The sequence below is a fragment of the Panthera pardus genome, unplaced genomic scaffold (assembly GCF_024362965.1).
Source record: "Panthera pardus isolate Hobbes unplaced genomic scaffold, ASM2436296v1 HiC_scaffold_1, whole genome shotgun sequence".
NCBI classification, from domain to species: domain Eukaryota; kingdom Metazoa; phylum Chordata; class Mammalia; order Carnivora; family Felidae; genus Panthera; species Panthera pardus.
Window position 1 is genome coordinate 5,967,752 of NW_026526654.1, and position 20,468 is coordinate 5,988,219.

At 39.1% G+C, this 20,468-nt stretch overlaps 1 protein-coding gene across 1 annotated transcript; it reads right to left on the reverse strand.

Annotated features, from left to right (window-relative positions):
- Positions 1-5,311: 5,311 nt before the first annotated feature.
- LOC109257135 (olfactory receptor 2T1-like) lies at positions 5,312-6,244 on the reverse strand. Its single transcript, XM_019433100.2, has one exon. The coding sequence runs from the start codon at positions 6,188-6,190 to the stop codon at positions 5,312-5,314; it is 879 nt and encodes a 292-aa protein (XP_019288645.2). The 5' UTR covers positions 6,191-6,244.
- Between the last annotated feature and the right edge of the window lie 14,224 nt (positions 6,245-20,468).

Consider the following 20,468-nt stretch of genomic DNA (forward strand, 5'->3'; position numbering starts at 1 on the left):
TACAACCAATCCCTCAGAAACACAAAGAATTATCAGGGAATACTATGAAAAATTATATGCCAACAACCTGGACAACCTGGAAGAAATGGACAAATTCCTAAACACCCACACGCTTCCAACACTCAAACAGGAAGAAATAAAAAACTTGAACAGACCCATAACCAGCAAAGAAATTGAATCAGTTATCAAAAATCTCCCAAGAAATAAGACTCCGGGACCAGATAGCTTCCCTGGGGAATCCTACCAGACATTTAAAGCAGAGATAATACCTATCTTTCTCAAGCTGTTCCAAAAAATAGAAAGGGAAGAGAAACTTCCAGACTCATTCTATGAAGCCAACATTACTTTGATTCTCAAACCAGACAGAGACCCAGTAAAAAAAGAGAACTACAGGCCAATATCCCTGATGAATATGGATGCAAAAATTCTCAATAAGATACTAGCAAATCGAATTCAACAGCATATAAAAAGAATTATACACTATGATCAAGTGGGAGTCATTCCTGGGATGCAGGGCTGGTTCAACATTCGCAAATCCATCAATGTGATACATAACGTTAATAAAAGAAAAGAAGAACCATATGATCCTGTCAATCGATGCAGAAAAGGCCTTTGACAAAATCCAGCATCCTTTCTTAATAAAAACCCTCGAGAAAGTCGGGATAGAGGGAACACACTTAAACATCATAAACGCCATTTATGAAAAGCCCACAGCTAATATCATCCTCAATGGGGAAAAACTGAGAGCTTTCCCTCTGAGATCAGGAACACGACAGGGATGTCCACTCTCACCGATGTTGTTTAACATAGTGTTGGAAGTTGTAGCATTAGCAATCAGACAACAAAAGGAAATCAAAGGCATCAAAATTGGCAAAGATGAAGTCAAGCTTTCACTTTTTGCAGATGACATGATATTATACATGGAAAACCCGATACACTCCACCAAAAGTCTGCTAGAACTGATACATGAATTCAGCAAAGTTTCAGGATACAAAATCAATGTACAGAAATAAGTTGCATTCTTATACACTAATAATGAAACAACAGAAAGAACTGATCCTATTCACAATTGCACCAAGAGTTATAAAATGCCAATAATAAACCTAATCAAAGATGTAAAAGATCTGTATGCTGAAAACTATAGAAAGCTTATGAAGGAAATTGAAGAAGATATAAAGAAATGGAAAAACATTCCATGCTCATGGATTGGAAGAATAAATCTTGCAAAAATGTCAATATTACCCAAAGCAATCTACACATTCAATGCAATCCTAATCAAAATTGCGCCAGCATTCTTGAAGCTAGAACAAGCAATCCTAAAATTTGTATGGCACCACAAAAGGCCCCGAATAGCCAAAGTAATATTGAAGAAGAAGGCCAAAGCAGGAGGCATCACAATCCCAGACTTTAGCCTCTACTACAAAGCTGTAATCATCAAGACAGTATGGTATTGGCACAAAAACAGACACATAGACCAATGGAATAGAATACAGACTCCAGAATTGGACCCACAAAAGTATGGCTAACTAATCTTTGACAAGGCAGTAAAGAGTATCCAATGGAAAAAAGACAGTCTCTTTAACAAATGGTGTTGAGAGAACTGGACAGAAGGATGAAACTAGACCACTTTCTTACACCATTCACAAAAATAAATTCAAAATGGATGAAGGAGCTGAATGTGAGACAGGAAACCATCAAAACCCTAGAGGAGAAAGCAGGAAAAAACCTCTCTGACCTCAACCACAGTAATTTCTTACTTGACACATCTCCAAAGGCAAGGGAATTAAAAGCAAAAAGGAACTATTGGGACCTCATAAAGATAAAAAGCTTCTGCACTGCAAAGGAAACAATCAAGAAAACTAAAAGGCCACTGATGGAAGGGGAAAAGGTACTTGCAAATACATATCAGACAAAGGGCTAGTATCCAAAATCTATAAAGAACTCACCAAACTCCACACCTGAAAAACAAACAATCCAGTGAAGAAATGGGCAGAAGACATGAATAGACACTTCTGTAAAGAAGATATCCAGAATGCCAACAGGCGCCTGAAAAGATGCTCAATATCGGTCCTCATCAGGGAAATACAAATCAAAACCACACTCAGATACTACCTCATGCCAGTCAGAGTAGCTAAAATGAACAAATCAGGAGAGTATAGGTGTTGGAGAGGATGTGGAGAAACAGGAACCCTCTTGCACTGTTGGTGGGAATGCAAACTGGTGCAGCTGCTTTGGAAATCAGTGTGGAGGTTCCTCAAAAAATTAAAAATAGATCTACCCTATGACCCAGCAATAGCACTGCTAGGAATTTACCCAAGGGATACAGGAGTGCTGATGCATAGGGGCATATGTACCCCAATGTTTATAGCAGCACTTTCAACAATAGCCAAATTATGGAAAGAGCCTTAATGTCCATCATTTGATGAATGGATAAAGAAGCTGTGGTTTATAAACACAATGGAATACTACTTGTCAATGAGAAAGAATGAAAGATGGCTTTTTGTAGCAACGTGTATGGAACTCGAGAGTGTTATCCTAAGTGAAATAAGTCATACAGAGAAAGACAGATACTAAATGTTTTCACTCTTATGTGTATGTTGAGGAACTTAACAGAAGACCATGGGGAAGGGGAAGGGGAAAAAAAGTTAGAGAGGGAGGGAGGCAAACCATAAGAGACTCTTAAAAACAGAGAATAAACTGACGGTTGATGGCGGGTGTGGGAGGAAGGAGAAAGTGGGTGTTGGGCATTGAGGAGGGCACCTGTTGGGATGAGCACTGGGTGTTGTATGGAAACCAATTTGACAATAAATTTCATATTTAAAAAAAAGACAAAAAATAAAAATCACAGAATACTTGTTTAACTCTATGTTTTCAATAACTATGTTTCCATTTATGTTGTTAATTTGCCATTCTCATTTCCTTGCTGCTGCCTTTTGTACTAGCTGTCTGCTGAAGCCCTAGTTGTCATGACACCATGTCATCCAATAAGAAAGAATGGTGAAGTAAAGAGTTTGATCCCACCCTGATGTCTAAAGACATTACTGGAAAGCGCATACATTTACTGTCCACTGGCCACAGCTTGTGTACATAGCCATACCCACCTGTATTGGTGACTGGAAAATATATTTATTTCAGGCAGTGCATTCTCAGTTACAGTTGGGGTTATTTTTAAAGAAAGTAAAACTATATATTAAGAAACAACTCGCTCCCTGTATCACAGGAAGAGGTAAGCATGACCTCCTACATGTCATTTTTCAAAGCATGCCCACTTGTTTAATGGACATGAGGTAAGATGCGTGACTAAAGGCAAATTATGGCTTTCTTCTTTATTTGGGTAAGTGCTAAGGAGTCAAAGGATGTGTAAGGTCATGCATATGAAACATGAGGTCAGGGACTGTGGTGGTGAAGGAATCCTGTTCTGGAATCAGATGGTGGGTATGTATCTATATAGTCTTGGCCACATAACTCCTTGTAATAGAAATATTTCAGGAATAGAAATATTTCTCCCCTGAGTAAATGTCTTCTTTGAAGAGAAAATGTGGTAGAAGTGTTCAAGTGGAAATACAGTTCTCTATTCTGTTCTTGATTTTTATGAAGAGTCAATTTAGAAAAATTAATCCAACTGCAGTAAAAGAGATGTAGATTGAACTTTAAGGATGACTTCTGGTCTCTGAAGACTTTTAGGGATGTCTTAAAACAAGAAGTTATTTTGGCGTCTCTTATGAAGATTACTTTATATAATAAAGACTTGGGATGATAAAGTATGGTCTAGCTGGAATGTACAAGACTGCAATCAGGAACGGTCCTTTCCTCTTTCCCTGCCTTCCTTTTGCCTTCCTTCTATGTTAGATGGTGATACATGTAAAAGGAATAAGAATTTCTAAAGGTATTTAAGGGGAACTTAAGGATTGGAGTTGGTGGCATGTGAATAGATTTGTGTTTAGAGACTCTTTTGGCTCTCTTGGAAAACAAGTTGTATATGTGGGGTGGGTGAGAAAGAGAGCAAGGAGACCTGTTTGGAAGTTCCTGCATCATCCCAGTCAAGACTGACTGTATCTTTTGACTCTGGTGTTGGTAGTTGCAACACCCAGGATTGCATCTCATCAAAAGGTAAGCAGTGATGGTCAAATGGATAGGATTGGTGAGGGATTAGGCATGGGTGGTGACAGACTCCTGCTGACCTTGTGGAGCATTCACTCAGTTACCAGCCCTAGAGGGGATATCATGATTTTTTTGTTGATATGATGAATTTGAGGTGCCTCTGGAACATCCAGTGTGGATATTGAGCTTGGAGGAGACATCTGGCTGGCCTATAATATGTATGACAGACTTTGGTGTTAGGTGGTAACTGAAACCATCGCCCTGAATGAGAGTGACCTGAGACTGTGGACTGACAAGAGAAGGGTCTACCACCATGTTTTAAGTCATTCGTAACTTAATGGGAAGGCATGGGCCAAAGTAGGAAAAAACAAAACAAAACAGAAATGTGATATCACTACCAAAGGAAAAAAGATTTTCAAGGAGGAACTAGCAACAGTGCCAACACTTTTGGGATTAGGTAAGAAATGTTCATTGGGTTTATCCATTTATTCAGCAAATATTTATTGATGGACTGTGTGCCAGGCACTCTTCGGGGAGATGAGGGTACAACACTATAAATCAAAACCTCAACTCCCCTGAACTGCACATTCTAAAGGGAAAAAGAAACATTGAATACACAAATTTAGTTAGAAAGAGATGGTGGAATGGGATAAAGATACCATCTTGGACAGTGTGGCCAGTACAGGCATCTCTGATATAATCATATTTGAGAAGTCCCTCATGCAAACATGCAAAAGTGTGGAGGAAAGCACCCAGGCATCAGGAACTCTGTGTTGAAGGACCACAAGCTGGGATTGTGCTTAGGAATTCTAATCAATAAGGCAGCCAGTGTGGCTGGAGGACAGGGATGAAGGAGAAATTTGGGGAAATAGCGAGAGAAGAAGGGCTTTGGGGGCCCTTTGGGGAGAAGAGATGCTTTTGGACATTTAGTGACAGAGGCGATGAAATATTGCCCTTTGGACAAAGAATGGCTGGAACAGAAACCAGACTGGAGTTTGTTGAGGTGAGGTAGGGGAGTGAAAAGTGGACACTGACAATATGGGCAACTCTTTGAAGAGAAAGGCAGTGGATGGAGGGGAATAAGGGGTTGCCTTTTCACTTCCATTTATGTGGATTTGGGACTCCACTTCTCTTCTCAGAAGGAAATCCTAGAATGGGCTCCTGAAGCCACAGAGATGTCCTAGAGGTGGAAGGCCCCCTCTCCTGAGTGTTAAGCAATCTTACCCATCCCACACTTCCCTATGACATTCTTCATTGCTCCTGTCACTTCCTTGTTCCTGAGACTGTAGATGACAGGATTCAGCATGGGTGTGAGGACTGTATAGAAGATGGACACTACATCATCCTGGCCAGGAGAGTGGTAGGATGCAGGTAACATATAGGTATAGACGAGGGGTCCATAGAAGAGGTTGACAACTGTTAAGTGGGAGGAGCAGGTGGCTAGGGCCTTCCGACGCCCCTCCACAGAGTGCATCCCAAGCACTGCTGCCAAGATGAGGGCATAGGACATAGTGATAAAGGCAATGGGTAGCAGAAGGACTACCACACCTGTCACAAAAAGAACGTGCTCATAGGAGGCTGTGTCAGCACAAACCAGCCTCAGCAGTGAAGGCACCTCGCAGAAAAAGTGTGCAATCTTCCTCGAGCCACAATAGGGGAACTGAAGGGTCAGTGCAGTCTGGATGGAGGCATTGAGAGACCCTCCCAGCCAGGAGGCAGCCACCATGAGCAGACAGGTCTGGTGACTCATGAGTGATGGGTAGCGCAGAGGGTTGCAGATGGCCACGTAACGGTCATAGGCCATGAGGGCCAGCAGGAGGCACTCTGTGGCCCCAAAGAACATGAAGAAAAACATTTGTGCCCCACAGCCCACAAATGAGATGCTAGTCCAGCCAAAGAGGAAGCCTGCTATCATCTTGGGGATGGTGACTGAGGTGAAGAAGATGTCCAGAAAAGACAGCTGGCTGAGGAGGAAATACATGGGTGTGTGGAGCCGGGCATCTGCCCAGATCAGGAAAACCATGGCAGTGTTGCCAGCCATGGCAAGTGTGTAGACTACCACAACCATGCTGAAGAGGAACAGGTGCATTGGGCTGTCATTAAAAAGGCTTGTGAGGACAAAGCCGCCGGTGGAGGACTGGTTCCAGGGCCCTCTGCCTGCCTCTTGCCAAGCCTCGCTGTGGGGAAGAAGTAAACCAACTCATCATGGGCTGTAAAGTATCCACTCTGAGTCAGAGAGTGGGGTGATGGATGAAAACAGCAGACATCGACAATTAAGTGAGCTGACAGAGGGGCTGTGGGAGTTCTTCCTAAAATTTTTTAAAGTTTTTGTAGGTTTGGCATTATTTCATGGTGAAAAAGTACTATAAAAAACATGTCATGCAGCCAAAGCAGTGCTTAGATGAGACTTTTTTCCCATTTTTTTTTAGTGTTTATTTATTTTTGAGAGAGACAGAATGCAAGCAGAGGAGGGGCAAAGAGAGAGGGAGACACAGAATCCAAAGTAGGCTCCAGGTTCTGAGCTGTCAGCAGAGAGCCTGAGCAGGGCTTGAACCCATGGAACTGTGTGTCATGATATGAGCAAAAGTCAGATGTTTAACTGACTGAGTCACCCAGGCGCCTTGAGAGGAGAACTTGTAATGTAAAATGTATGTGTTAAAAAAGAGGAAAGACTAAAAACTGATGATCAAAGTTTCCATCGTAAAAAGCCAGAAAAAGAACCACAATACATTAGAACACTCCATGTTTTAGGGCATCTGGGTGGCTCAGTCAGTTAAACATCTAACTTTTGAACTTGGCTCAGGTCATGATCTCATGGTTTAAAGCTTGGTATTGGGCTCTGTACTGACAGTGTGGAGCCTGCTTAGGATTCTCTCTCTCTCTCTCTCTCTCTCTCTCTCTCTCTCTCTCTCTCTCCCCTGTTTGCCCCATCCCCTGCTCTCTATAAAAAATAAATAAACATGAAAAAAATTAGAACTCCCATGTTTTGTGAAATATACATACTTAGCAATATTTCTAATAATACACAAATGAGTAAATATGCACACAAGAAAAAAAATTAAAAATAAAACCTTTACTTTCATGCCTAATCTAAGAACTAGATCTACAAATATATGAATTATATATTTCAAAATTCTTATTTACATGAGGATCCATGTGATGAATTTTTCTTAGAAGTAGGTGAGATCTTTTGCTATGGCTGACAGGTGCATTTTATCAGCTAGCGAAGTTGTGCCATGGCATCTTTCCCTTGTCACCTTGACTCCCAGGAGTCCTAAACATGCCCTTTGTGCTCAGATGTAGGAATTGCTCTTAAGTAGATTTCTGGAAGTCCGTTGTCCTCATCCCCGTACTGTTATCTCATGTGAAGTTTATTAACTTGTTTGATAGAGAATGGGACTCATTATAAATCTGTGAACTTCATAATAAGAGTAGGTAAACCAGTTTCAATAGGTGCTTTTGGAAGTATCAGAGGCCCTTAAAATTCTCCCTTATCAAATTACTTTTCTTCAAGTAAAGTCATCTCTGTGAATGTCAAATTAAGCTATGATGAGAAAGAAGTCAGTCAAAGGCAGTTTTAGAAGATGTGGATGAGGGACAAACTCAGACCACACATTCCATGGTAAGACAGCTGGCAGAGAACTTCCCACTAGTCAAAATCCCTGAGACTTCATGGCCTGTTGCCTTTCTTGGTTCCAGTACCCAAAATCCTAGGGAATGTTTTGAATTCTAGCTTATATTTTTGGGCTTGTGTATGATAACAAATGACTTAAATGAAAGATAAATAAAATGAACTTCCCAGAATTCTATAATGAGTTGAGAATATGAGAGAATGTTGGGACTGGCTGATACCATTGGGTCACTGGGAAAGGACTGGAGGGGTAGCAAAGTGTTTTGGAGGTACAACATGTCAGAGATGTGATAGACTGTGGCCCTAATCTGCATATCCTTTAAAATCACCAGCAGAGCTTTGCAATCTTTTGGTCATCTGTTTACTGTTTCCCTGAATCTAATTCTTGGCAGTGATCCCTGAGCATCTCTGCTTCTTAAGGCTCCCAGGCTAGTCTGATATGTGATCTGAGCTGAGATCCAGTGCCTGGAACTTTTGGGATGAAAGTATAACTTTTCGTTGAAAGTATATAGGAGCTTAGAATCCAGGTTTTTTCCTAGGTCTCACACAGGTAGATCTCAGTAAGCTTTGCCAGGAAAAGGTTTTCCGCAGTGCTCATCCTGGAATTTCTTGCTATGCATAGGGCCTTAAACGTCACTGTTTCCAGGATGCTCATTCCACACATACAGATTCCTTAGAAATGAATCAAATGTGTTCAGACTATAGCAGGGCCCATCCCAAAGCTTGTCTCCAGAGCTGACCACAAGAAGTTAACAGTGTTAAACCTAAACATTCAACATGAGCTTTTAGTGAAGATATAATATACTGCATATGTTTTCTATATTTATAATGCTCTGACATCTTGAGGCCTTGCAGACCCTGCAAGGGACTGCCCCTCTCAGATTTGCTAATTCATAGACATAGTGAACAATTTACAAGAATTAATGTCTTCGGTGTTAAAACCAACAAATCCTGAGTACATACTCCCCCCCCATCTGCCTCTCTTTATCAGTGTGGGACACTATCCCTCTGCTGTAATCACCCCAGGGACAGGTTCCAGACAACTAGTGACAACCTCATAGCTCAAAGCCAACTAAAATTATTCAAACTACTCAATCCTAAATGTGCTCAGCTGTGCCTGACCCAGTCCTTCCCACAAAAATTACAGTAAAACTTTTACCTATGTTTTCCCCTCACTAATTCTGCCTCCTTACCAACCCTGATGCTTCCTTCCCCCTGTGGCCCTGTATGATGTGGCATGCCCCCTCCTTTTGCAAACTGTAGATTACCTTCTTAATGGCAATCATAACCACAACCTGACATAAAGCAAGATTCCAGGTGCATTTGAAAACATTCCTCTGAAGAGAATTTTCTCATGTTTTCCCTGTTTTGTCACCTTGTAGGCAAACTTTGTGTTGTTTGGTATCTCAAAAGTCTCATAACCATGAGATTTTATAGGTGGAGGAAACCTAAGCCATCATCCCAATTTTATCCATAAGCAGCATGAGCCTCTATCAACAAATTTTTGAACTTCCAGGCAAGATCCAAAATCCTCCTAACTGTTCTAGAGAAGCCTTTCTCAAGCCTGGCATAATGGACATTTTATTGTGGATAATTTTTTGCTATGAAAGGCTACCCTGTAAACTGCAGTACATTTAGCAGCATCTCTGAACTCTCCCATTAGATGCCAATAGCCTTCCCTACAGTTGTGACAAACAAACAAACAAAATGTCTGCAGACTGCCAAATATTCCCTGCTGGGGAAAATTACCCCTGATTGAAGACCTGTTCCCTAGAACTCTATTATCAGTTACCTTTCTTTTCCTCCTTTCTTCCCCACAAAAGCAAAAGGAACTCACAATAGGAACTCACATGTTCAGAATCTGTAATAATTTGACCCAGAGTCAGCTGAATGTTCTTTGCAGATTTCACCAAGTTTAAGCCATTGTGAGTAAGGACCTAGTCTCTGGAGTCAGGTTGCTTGGGTTCAAGACCCAGCTCCACCAGCTCTGCAACTTAGACTACTCAGCTTCAGGTTCCTTGTCTCAAAATTGTTGGATCTGTTGGGAGTAATAGTGGTTAATACAGGTAGAGTGCTTGCAGAACAGTCAGGCAGGAAACATATGCTGTTTGTCACCTGCTATTAACAACACAACTCTTACCACTTTTATAGCCCTGAGCTGCTGCTTATCTCTCTATGTAAAATGGAGTCATGATACTCACTTCTCAGGATTGTTATGAGTATTGAATAAGAAAAATGTTGAGGTTATGCCTTTTGCATGATAGGTATTCAGTAAATGTTAGAACAGTTCTCTTCCTCACTTAAGCAAATTAATTCTGCAAAATAATCATATAATCAATAATTGTACCCACCTGCAAAGAACTCCTAATGCATCTTGCTTGGAAATTTCCCTTCCACAGATTTTGTTCTCAGAAACCTTGGAAGGGGTTGTGTTTGTTGTGATGGGAAGAGCTCCTCCCATGAACACTGGATCTCTCCACCTACACTGGGTATTACTTGTGACTAAGGACTCTGGCCACAGAGTATATTTCTCCACAGAAGTCAGCTCAAATGGTCCCGGATGTGTGATTGCCCACATACACACTATTACCTCTATAGCTGTCTTTTGGTATGGCCAATTGAATTTAACACCCACTTTGTGGAGCTGTGCATAAGCAATTATTCTTAGAAATTATTCTTTGTTCTGACATTATTGATTTTTCTTTTCATGGCAGTTTTTTCAATATTAACACACATACCCATCTGCATTGCAGTGTATAAAGTGCATGTGTGTGCACATGTGTGTCTCAGAATAAATTTTTAGGATGGTTCCTTTTCTTTTAGACTATTCTCAGGAGGAAGAGGATATGTTTTTCTATTCCTGCCACCTCTAGCTTACTTAGATGTGAACTAGTACCCAGTAGGCATAGGAAAACCACTAGAATGAACAAAAAAGAAATCTTCAATGTAAACAACACATTTTGTGTTGTTGGGTATATCTAGACCTAGTCTTCATTCTCTCTCCCTATGACTTTTCTTACTGGTATGTTTTTTTTTTTTTCTATTCCCCTACAGTTTAACTGCTTTTTTAAAAAAAAATGTTTATTTATTTATTTTGGAGAGAGAGAGAGAGAGAACAAGCTGGGGAGAGGTAGAGAGGGAGAGGGCAATACAGGCTCCAGGCTCTGAGCGGTTAGCACAGAGCCCAACATGGGGCTCGAACTTACAAACTGTGAGATCATGACCTGAGCTGAAGTCAGATGCTTCACCAACTGAACCACCCAGTCGCCCACTTTTTTTCTTTTAAAGTAGAGCACACAATGATTTTTACAATTTAAAACCTCTCATTTATGGAGAAAGATAGTGTTGAAAAACAAAAACAAAAATCAAACAACTTTCAGATTGTCAGAGATTTTAAATGCTGGAAAATTTGACAGAAGACAAGTTGTGGAATTGCCCGTTGCCAATTGTGGGGCTGCATAAATGGGGGTGAAGTTTTTAAATTACTTCCCTATCTCTCGACCTCTCATCTTTCTCTCACTCACCTCACATTGTCCCAATGTGCAGTCTCCATTAGAAGGCTCAGTCTCTTATTGACTTTTCTCCTTCTTCATGTCCTTCCTGGGCTCGAGCTTGTGGCTCAGAAACTGAAACAGACCCTTGGGGAGTCCATATAGAAAGCTGTGAAATCTGAGGCCATAATCCATCTCCATTCAACAAGGCACCCCTAATAGCTTCTCATTTCCCCCTAGAGTCCTGTTTTCTACAGCGTGACTTAGCCACAGTTACAATAATTAGGGTGAGCTGCAGCCATAAGCTACTTAGCCCCAAAACTTCAAATCACAGATGAGGTAATGGCATTTATATTTGGTCCCCAAATCTGCACATCGGAATTATCTAAGGAGCTTCAAAAATATTGATGTATGTGCCCCATCTTCTGAATTAGTGATTTAATTGGTCTGGGTTATGGCTAGGTCTTTGGAAGGTTTAAAAGGTTTCCAGGTGATTCTAATCAGACAAATCTGGAAACCATTGAATAAGGATTTCACAGGCAGAGGAATAACAAATATGCCAATGGCTAATACCTAGGTCTCCTTAGAGAAAAATGGATCAGCCACCTCTTCAAAATGCAAATTCTCAGGCCTCACACAGACCTATCAAATCAGAAACTCTGGGTGGTGGCTCAGAACTCTATTTTAACAAGACCTCCAATTGGTCCAATGTTTGCTCAAGTTTGAGAACCACTATTCTGTAGCACAGAGGTTCTCGACCAGAGTGATTTCCCCCTCACCCATGGGATATTTGTCAGTGGCTGAAGACATTTTTGGTTGTCACAACTCAGAAGTAGGGATGGCATATAGTGGGGAGAAGCCAGGAATACTTCTAGACATCCTATAGTGCACAGGATAGCCCCCAAACAGAAAATTAACCAGCCCAAAACATCCATAGTGCCAAGATTGGAAAAGTTTGCTCCTTAACTGTGTTGGCTTCCTAGGCAATTATGGCCTAAATTTATGTTATCTGAGGGTATTTTTATTCTGTACCCCATGGAGCAGTAAGATGAATAGTGCATATTGTGGCAGCTGCATGAGGTTGTTGAATGATTAAGTGAATGAACAAGACTCATGATAGAAGTGAAGGGAAAGGCCAAAGCTCATACAATTGACTAAAGGAGGAGCTTTTGATGTAGTGAAAATTCACGTTTATTTAGAGCATTAAAACAATCTTAAGCTTGGTTTTATAGGAGCCAAACAGACATGGTCAGGTGTTTCCTAAACAATGGACAAACTTGGCACAGTCAATTCTTCTGATGAGTATTTAGATTTGCAAGACATACACAGAAGCACTGGCGGGTGTTTTTCTTTTATAACACAGGGGTGGTGGTGGCTCCTGGATGTGGCTCAGACTCTATGAAGGAAAAACTGCCACTCTGTGGTTTCTTGCTATTGGACTATTTTATTGATGAAACTTCCAAAGTTCTGCAGACTTGTTTGATGTTCATGGCTAAAATATGGACTCAGTGCAAGGGAGACAATGAGAGTGACTGACCTGTGAGCAGTTTTGTCAGCTGTTAAAACAGGCCAGGGAGGAGTGGTTGGGGAGAGGTAAAAATCTCTTTGTTCCACCGCTTAACACAGCATTGGGATTTCATCTAGATATACAAATGGCTTTAATATTTCTACCCACTATTTTACTATGTGCCAGGATTGTGTTCAGTGTGCTAAATGCATGTGTTCTAGGTATTATTATCTTCATTTTACAGAGTAAAAAGCCAAGATTCAGAGATAACAAATACAAGACTGAAGGGTTCAAATTCAGTCTGACCAGAAGCTACTACTGGTTGTGCCATGTCATTTTGTTTTGACAACATTCTTATAGTTCTCTGAAATCCCACCTTTTCAACAGTGCTGTGCAACTGGCCACCAAATGCCAGTGTAACTCAACTAATTAATTGTAGAAATGCCAGTTAGTAGACCTACTTTAACTACAATCCAAGTAATTTATACACTCTGCTCAAATAAAATCTAGAGGGAAACATTTAAAGAAACTTCTTATATACGATCAAGAGAAAAGAAGGTGAAGGGCAATTAACCACACTTCTTAGTTCTCCCCCACTAGCACTTTAACAAAGTCCCTATGATTAATGAATATAAAATGAGATGGGTTACAGGAAGGATGTCCTAGCAGAGAAGGTTTGTTTTCTTCTAAAATAGCTGATTGATGAAGATTGTGGCTCTTCATTCTTTGATATTCTTTACAAATAGGGGAACAAGCTCCTTACCTGTGTGGACACTTGAGGCCCTGAAGTGGGACAGGATGTTTCCCAAAACTGAGAACCAGTGATTCTCTCCTTGTGGGCTCCTAAATATTTCTTAGGAAATTGTGTAGGCAATTAAATGGCTTCAAAAAGGAGACATGATATAGACTGAAAAGAATTCCAAATAAGCACAAGTATCAAGGTCTGAGATAAAGTTCTTGGTTTCTGGACAAATGATGGCTTCTATGGAAAAACACATGAACACTTCCTCAGCCATAATGCTATGTCTGCAGGAGCTCCAGGGTCCCCATACTATTATTTCAAAGCCTTATATACAAAGGGTATTTGTGAGAGGCCTTAGATATCATTGGTTAGATCAACATAACGTCATCTCTGTGTCTAGGGAAAACTGCTCCCCAGTCAGCAGTTAGAGATGTGGAGAAGCATCCTTCCTTCCTCCCTTCCTTCCTTCATTCCTCTCTTCCTTCCTCCCTTCCTTCCTTGCTTCCTTCCCTTCTTTCTCCCTCCTTCCCTACTGTCTTCCCTTCCTTCAAAATATCTACTGAAGTTGATTTTAGTTATAGTTATTTTGTGTCCTATGGCAATAGGTTTTTATTCCTCAATTCTAAGAGTAATCAGAGTGGGAATCAAACTAATATTTTTTTATCTCTCATTTTGCATTAAACACTTAACACATTATCTCATTTTATCCTTATATAATAAAAGAGATACTAAATCATTATTTTACACATAAAAAATAGAAGGTCAGAAGGTTAACCAGCTTAGTGTTGAAGATCATCTTGGGGTGTGATCCCAAGTCTGTGTCATAGTGAAGCCTGTGACCTCCATGGTCTACCATGTGGTCAGCATGTACTATGTGCACTCTGCTAGCCCTAGATATATATGTGGGAATTTAGGTCATGTTAATATGCACAGACCCCCACAACATGACTGTTTGGTGTTTGTGTCTACACAAGCCTAATGAATTGACATTTTTGGATTTAGTTGAGTGAAAACAATGAAATTGGTTTATTTCTCAAAAAAAATCATCAGATATCTGTACTGTAAACAATAAATGAGAACCTATCTCTGAATAGTATAAAAAATATTACAAAATACGGTCCACATACAATATCTCATTCCCTGATTACTTCAGTTTGTTCTTTTGGCAATTGTACATCAGATTGTACATCAATTGAATATGCACAGATTATAGAGACTGTTGTACTCTCAGAATTTATAATTTCAATTAATACAACAACAAAGTATGGTGAATATTATTATTCCATTTTGCAGACATAAAAATTGAGACTTCAAAAGAAAAGCATCTTGCTCAGGAGCACTGAGTTTATGTTCAGTAAAGGCTCCCAAATCTGACAACTTTATTTTTGAACCAGACCTAAACCTATATTGTTGCTAAGGAATTTTTATTTATTCATTCTTGCTTTTACTCATTCAAAACAAACTTATTTACCACTTATCATGTCCTGATGCATTATTGATCTTCTGACTCTTAAAGATGGAAGTTACTTATGGAACATTCTACTTTTGATCCTAAGAGATCTAATAGCAACTATTGTGTTTCTTTTTTTATCATTTATATATTGAGGTCTTACCTGTACCAAGGTTCCAAGTGCTCAAATAGTCCTGGAGAGTGTGTAAGCTAAGGACCATAGATAAAGAATCTTTTTTCTTCATCAAGCATAGGCCTTGTCAGGCTATTTTCTGTGATTTTCTGACCACTGCTGTATTGTTCTAACAGTAGAGATAACAATATGGAATAATAATATTCACTTTACTTTGTTGTTGTATTAATTAAAATTATAAACTGTGAGAGCACAATAGTCTTTGTAATCTGTGCATATTCAACTGGCAGCAGTAAACAGTTGACTCTCTGATGTACAGTTGACTAAAGAAAAAAATGAAGTAATCAGGTAATGAGATATTGGATGTGGACCGTATTTTGTAATATATTTTATACTATTCAGAGATAGGTTCTCATTTATTGTTTAAGACACAGAAAAAGTACAACCAGCAACTGTTGTATCTATGCACACTGATGTCACCATGAATTTTGAGTGGGAAATGAAATAATATGAGTTTATTTTCCAAAAGTTCATGATCTTTTTGTCTGCCTCATTGTCAAACTTCCCTTGATATTTAAAGTGCTGTAGGCATCACCATAGCTAAGATCATGAAGTCAGCTTTTCATTGGTATGTTTTCTCTATTCCCTCATATTTCTTTCTATTTTATTGTGGTTCTTCTATCCTCAGCCTCAGCTATTCTCAGTCTCCATCATCATGATGTAACCCGAGATCAAAGGAACTATAAGTGAGATAACAGTGATTAACAGGCTTCATGCATGCTGCTCTCTATCCACTGAATAATCCCACTGAATAACCTACATGTACATGACTTATGTTTAAGACTAGTCTACAACTAAATCAGGGAAGTCTGTTTGTTGCTTTTCACATGGTATCTCTGTTTTTCATATGTGATCCTACTCTTTTTTTTTTTTTTTATCCAACAATGCTTACTACTATCTCCAAGAGTGGGCTTATATTGTGGGAGTTGTGGACTATATCTTTGAGTTGTTCTAGTCTGGAAGGAATCATGAGACAATATACCACAAAATCATATGATTCAGTTCTCTGCACGTGGAAACCTAAGCTACCTTAAGAGGGGGCTGTTTTGGTGCATTCCAGAGTCTCCTTTGGCTGTTATGTCCAGCCACAGTCTTTTCAAAATTTATTATATTATTTAAGGTGCACAACTTGATTATTTGATATATGTGTACATTGTGAAATAATCACCACAATCAAGCTAATTAGCCAGGTAACAGGATTGTTATCTATAGTGACCATGTTACACATTAGAACTCCAGAATTTATTAATCATGAATAACCAAAATCTTGTGCCCCATCTCTCCATTCATACTCCCAGCTCCTATGACCCAGCAATACCATTTTTAGGTATTTATGCAAAGGAATTGAAGTTAGGATCTTGAACAGATGCTTGCACTCTGTGTTCATTGCAGTGTTCTTCACAATAGCAAACATATGAAAACAACCTGAGTGTCCATTGAATGAAAGTGTTGCAGGATTTTTTACCTCTAGCCCCTGGGGTTCATAGTCTCACCACTTTGACAATGAAGAGGTGGACACAGAATGAGCAGCAGGCAGAAGTTTATTAGAGTATAAGATCAGAAAGGAAGAATAGTAGGAAAGCTCTCTTTACAGAGAGGGGACATTCAAAAGTGAATGCCTGAAGACTATAGTAAAAGGTCCTTGCTTTATAAGGTTATGGTCAGACCTCCTTACCCCTTGTTCTTTCTCAGGTTCTACCCTTACTGGCTGGATAGCCCTAGGTGCTGGGTTGTCCATTCCTGATTGGCTCGACTCCATTGTGTGAGGAGTCAGACTGGTCATACTGTCCCTCACATAGCACAAGTTTTATGGTTTACTTTTTTTCTTAATTTTAATTTTTTAAAATTTATGTACAAATTAGTTAGCATATAGTGAAACAATGATTTCAGGAGTAGATTCCTTAATGACCCTTACCCATTTAGCCCATCCCCCCTCCCACAACCCCTCTAGCAACCCTCAGTTTGTTCTCAATATTTATGAGTCTTTTCTGTTTTGTATGGTTTACTTTTTTAATGGTATTTTGACTGTCAAATTCCTGAGGGGAACCTGAGGAGGAGTAGGTGATGTCTGTTACATTCTTTTTTTTTTAATTTTTATTTTTTTTAAATTTACATTTATTTATTTTTGAGAGACAATGAGACAGAGCATGAATGGCAGAGAGAGGAGACACCAAATCTGAAGCAGTTTCCAGGCTCTGAGAAAGCACTCAGCACAGAGCCCGATGCGGGGCTCCAACCCACGAACTGCGAGATCATGACCTGAGCCGAAGTCGGACACTTAAGAGATTGAACCACCCAGGTACCCCAGATGTCTGTTACATTTTTAAGAGGAATCTTAAGCCTGAGAGATTTTTCTGTGTGGGACCTCCCAAAATTATTACAAATATGTGTTTTTCCCCACGCAGGGACCCCATCCTTTCCCTTTCCCTCAGGTCCTATCCTTTCCCTTTCTGCCTCTTGAATACTATCTTTTCCTATCATAAAAGGATGCAAAAAACAGTTTATATATACAGTGGAATATTATCCAGCCACAGTCTTGCTTTCTCCATTACTTTTATATTCCCTGCTTTGATCTTAATAGGACAGATCGGCTTAGGAGGGAGTAACAAAGTCAGCTTCTGTCTTCTGACATTGAACACCAATACATTTTAAACCTTGTCTTTGCAAGCCTTTTTTCCATTGTCCTTCAACACATTCCTACTCACCTCAATAAACCTTAATTTCTTTATAATATCTGTATGTTTTGGTTGCCTAAATTAAACACAAGCCTAAATCATTTTTGATGTTGAGAGAAACAATGGTGACTTCTGCACTTTTGAATTTCAAGTTTTTTGTTTTTGTTTTTAATTCTTCCATTGCATAATTTGGCTTATTTAGCTTATGGTAGCCTATATATGTCCCTGATTATTTGCTTTATTACTTGTACTTATTCCAATTGTCCTTATCCCATTTTTGCATTGCCAGGTTTCTGAACCTGTCTACACTCTTACATTAATTACTACTGGATTTCTTCACAGGTGAGTAACTGAACATTCCTATATAAAATACAGTGTTTCTCATATTTTTTATACACATTGAAATATTTTTGTCACCATGATATTTTAAAATATACATTATAAGCCTTTTGATCACTTCTATTATTATTCTGGACGCCAATAATATTAATAACTACCATTTGTTGTGCACTTCAGTCACAGTCATTGTCATTGTCAGTCATTGAGCCATGTGTCAGTCATTGAGCCATGATTTTTACATGCTTACACCAACCATAAAGAAGTATGGATTATTACATCTGTGGGTAACATGGAGGCCTGGAAAGTTTAAGCAACTTTGTCGAGCCTGCACTATCAGCAGGAGGCAGAGCCAGGATTTTAAGCAAGGAATGTCGTTCCCCAAAGCCTCATTTGGTTAGAGGTGTGTTTTCCACTAACTGACTCTAGAATGTCTTGGGGATTTTTCACTGGGTTTGCATTTCCAAACCAAATCAGAAAACACATATTTTACCACTACATCACCACCAACAATGAAAACCACTTACTCAAATGATTAGTGAAGAATTGAGAGTTTTCAAGAGTAATCATTTCATTCTGACTTCAGCTGACTAGTTTAAGAGCTGGAATGTTCAGGTCCATCAAACCCATCAAAACAGTAGACAGCTGGAACAGTCCTGATCTTTCAAATAAGCCTGCAGATGGAACAACCCCCAAGTACTGTTTTTTAAATATCTAAGCCAATATTGTACACACATAAATTTTGTGTACACATTCAAATTTTGCTTGTAGCTGTGTAAATTAACATAACATTCACAAAACATTTTGATCCATTAGTTTCATTTCTGGAAATTTATGCTAAGTAAATTATTAATAAGGATGGTAAAGTTATGTGCATAAATATAGTCCATATAGCTTAGCCTAAATTAGTACAAAATGGGATAAAACAAATGCCTAGCTATAGGGAAATAAGTAAACAAATTTTGTTAGGTTCACCCCATGGAGCATCATTAATAGTTTGAAAATGACATATACTTAAAATATCTAGCAATGTGAAAGGAATCTTATGAAAATAATGAAACCATAAAGCAGAATATGAAACTATAATTGCAATGATAAAAATTGCATATTTTATACAGAAAAGATATGGAAGAGGATTTAAATCTTGAGATGATGAGTGATGGGTTATTCTTTCACCTTTTATTTCCATTATTATTACCATAATACTTATTAAATAGTAAATATAATAATGTAAATTGATTATTTTCATTCATTCAATCATTAATAATATTTAAAATGTCAGTCTGTTTATCTGGACTTAACTCTAGTTATAATCTGCCACAAAAGGTGTTTTGGCTCTATCTCATCCCTAAGGAACTGAGGAAAACTTAAAGCTGATTTTCACACTGTCTTATTGGAGAGAGTTCAGATAATTATTTTTATTTGTATGAAATTGCTCTCCAGACTTTGAATTAATGGTGAGAGGACTAAACCCCAGAAAAGTGAATTTTCCATGGTGGTTCAGGCTGTGTCTACAGAGAACTGACAGAACCTGTCACTTCTGTCTGGTCTTTGATAAAATGAATGAGGGAAGTTGAATCATAATGCACACAGACCCATGGACATGTCCAGCTGTTCTGAACCGTGTGCTTTTTGGAGAAGTCATGAGGTGACTTCAGAGCACTCCCTCCCAGCCCATGCTGTTGGACTACACCTGGAGGGTGGCTCTGAGACACAGAAATATTCCCTGAGTAGGCAGCACAAATTCAAGATAATCAGCTTCCACTGAGAATCATGGTGTGGAGGGCATTATTAGAGCATGCCCCTGGGAGCCAGCACCACTGAGGACCTGAGGAACTGAACACATAGTTCCAAGGCCCTCCTGGGGCACCTGTATAATCAGAAAACTCAATATATATTGATGCTTTCATATGGATAATCAAGTGATTTTTTTAAAAAAATGAAGTATAATTAACATGTAGTGTCATATTAGTCTTAAGTGTACAGTATAATGATTCAGCATTTCTCAGTGCTCATCTATTTTGCCATCCCCACCCTTCTTCCCCTCTGACAACCACAATGTGTTCTCTACATTTAAGAGTGTTTTTTTTTTTACCTCTTTTTTCTTTTTTTTTTTTAATTGTTTTGTTTAATTCCATATAAGAGTGAAATCACATGGTTTGTCTTTCTCTGACTGATTTTTTTCACTTAGCATTATATCCTCCATGGACCTGCTAGGTCCATCTATGTTGTTGCAAATAGGAAGGTTTCATTATTTTTTATGCCTGGGTAATACTCCATTGTGTGTTGTATGTATATGTACATCTCACATCTTTGTCCATTCATCTATTGATGGATGCTTG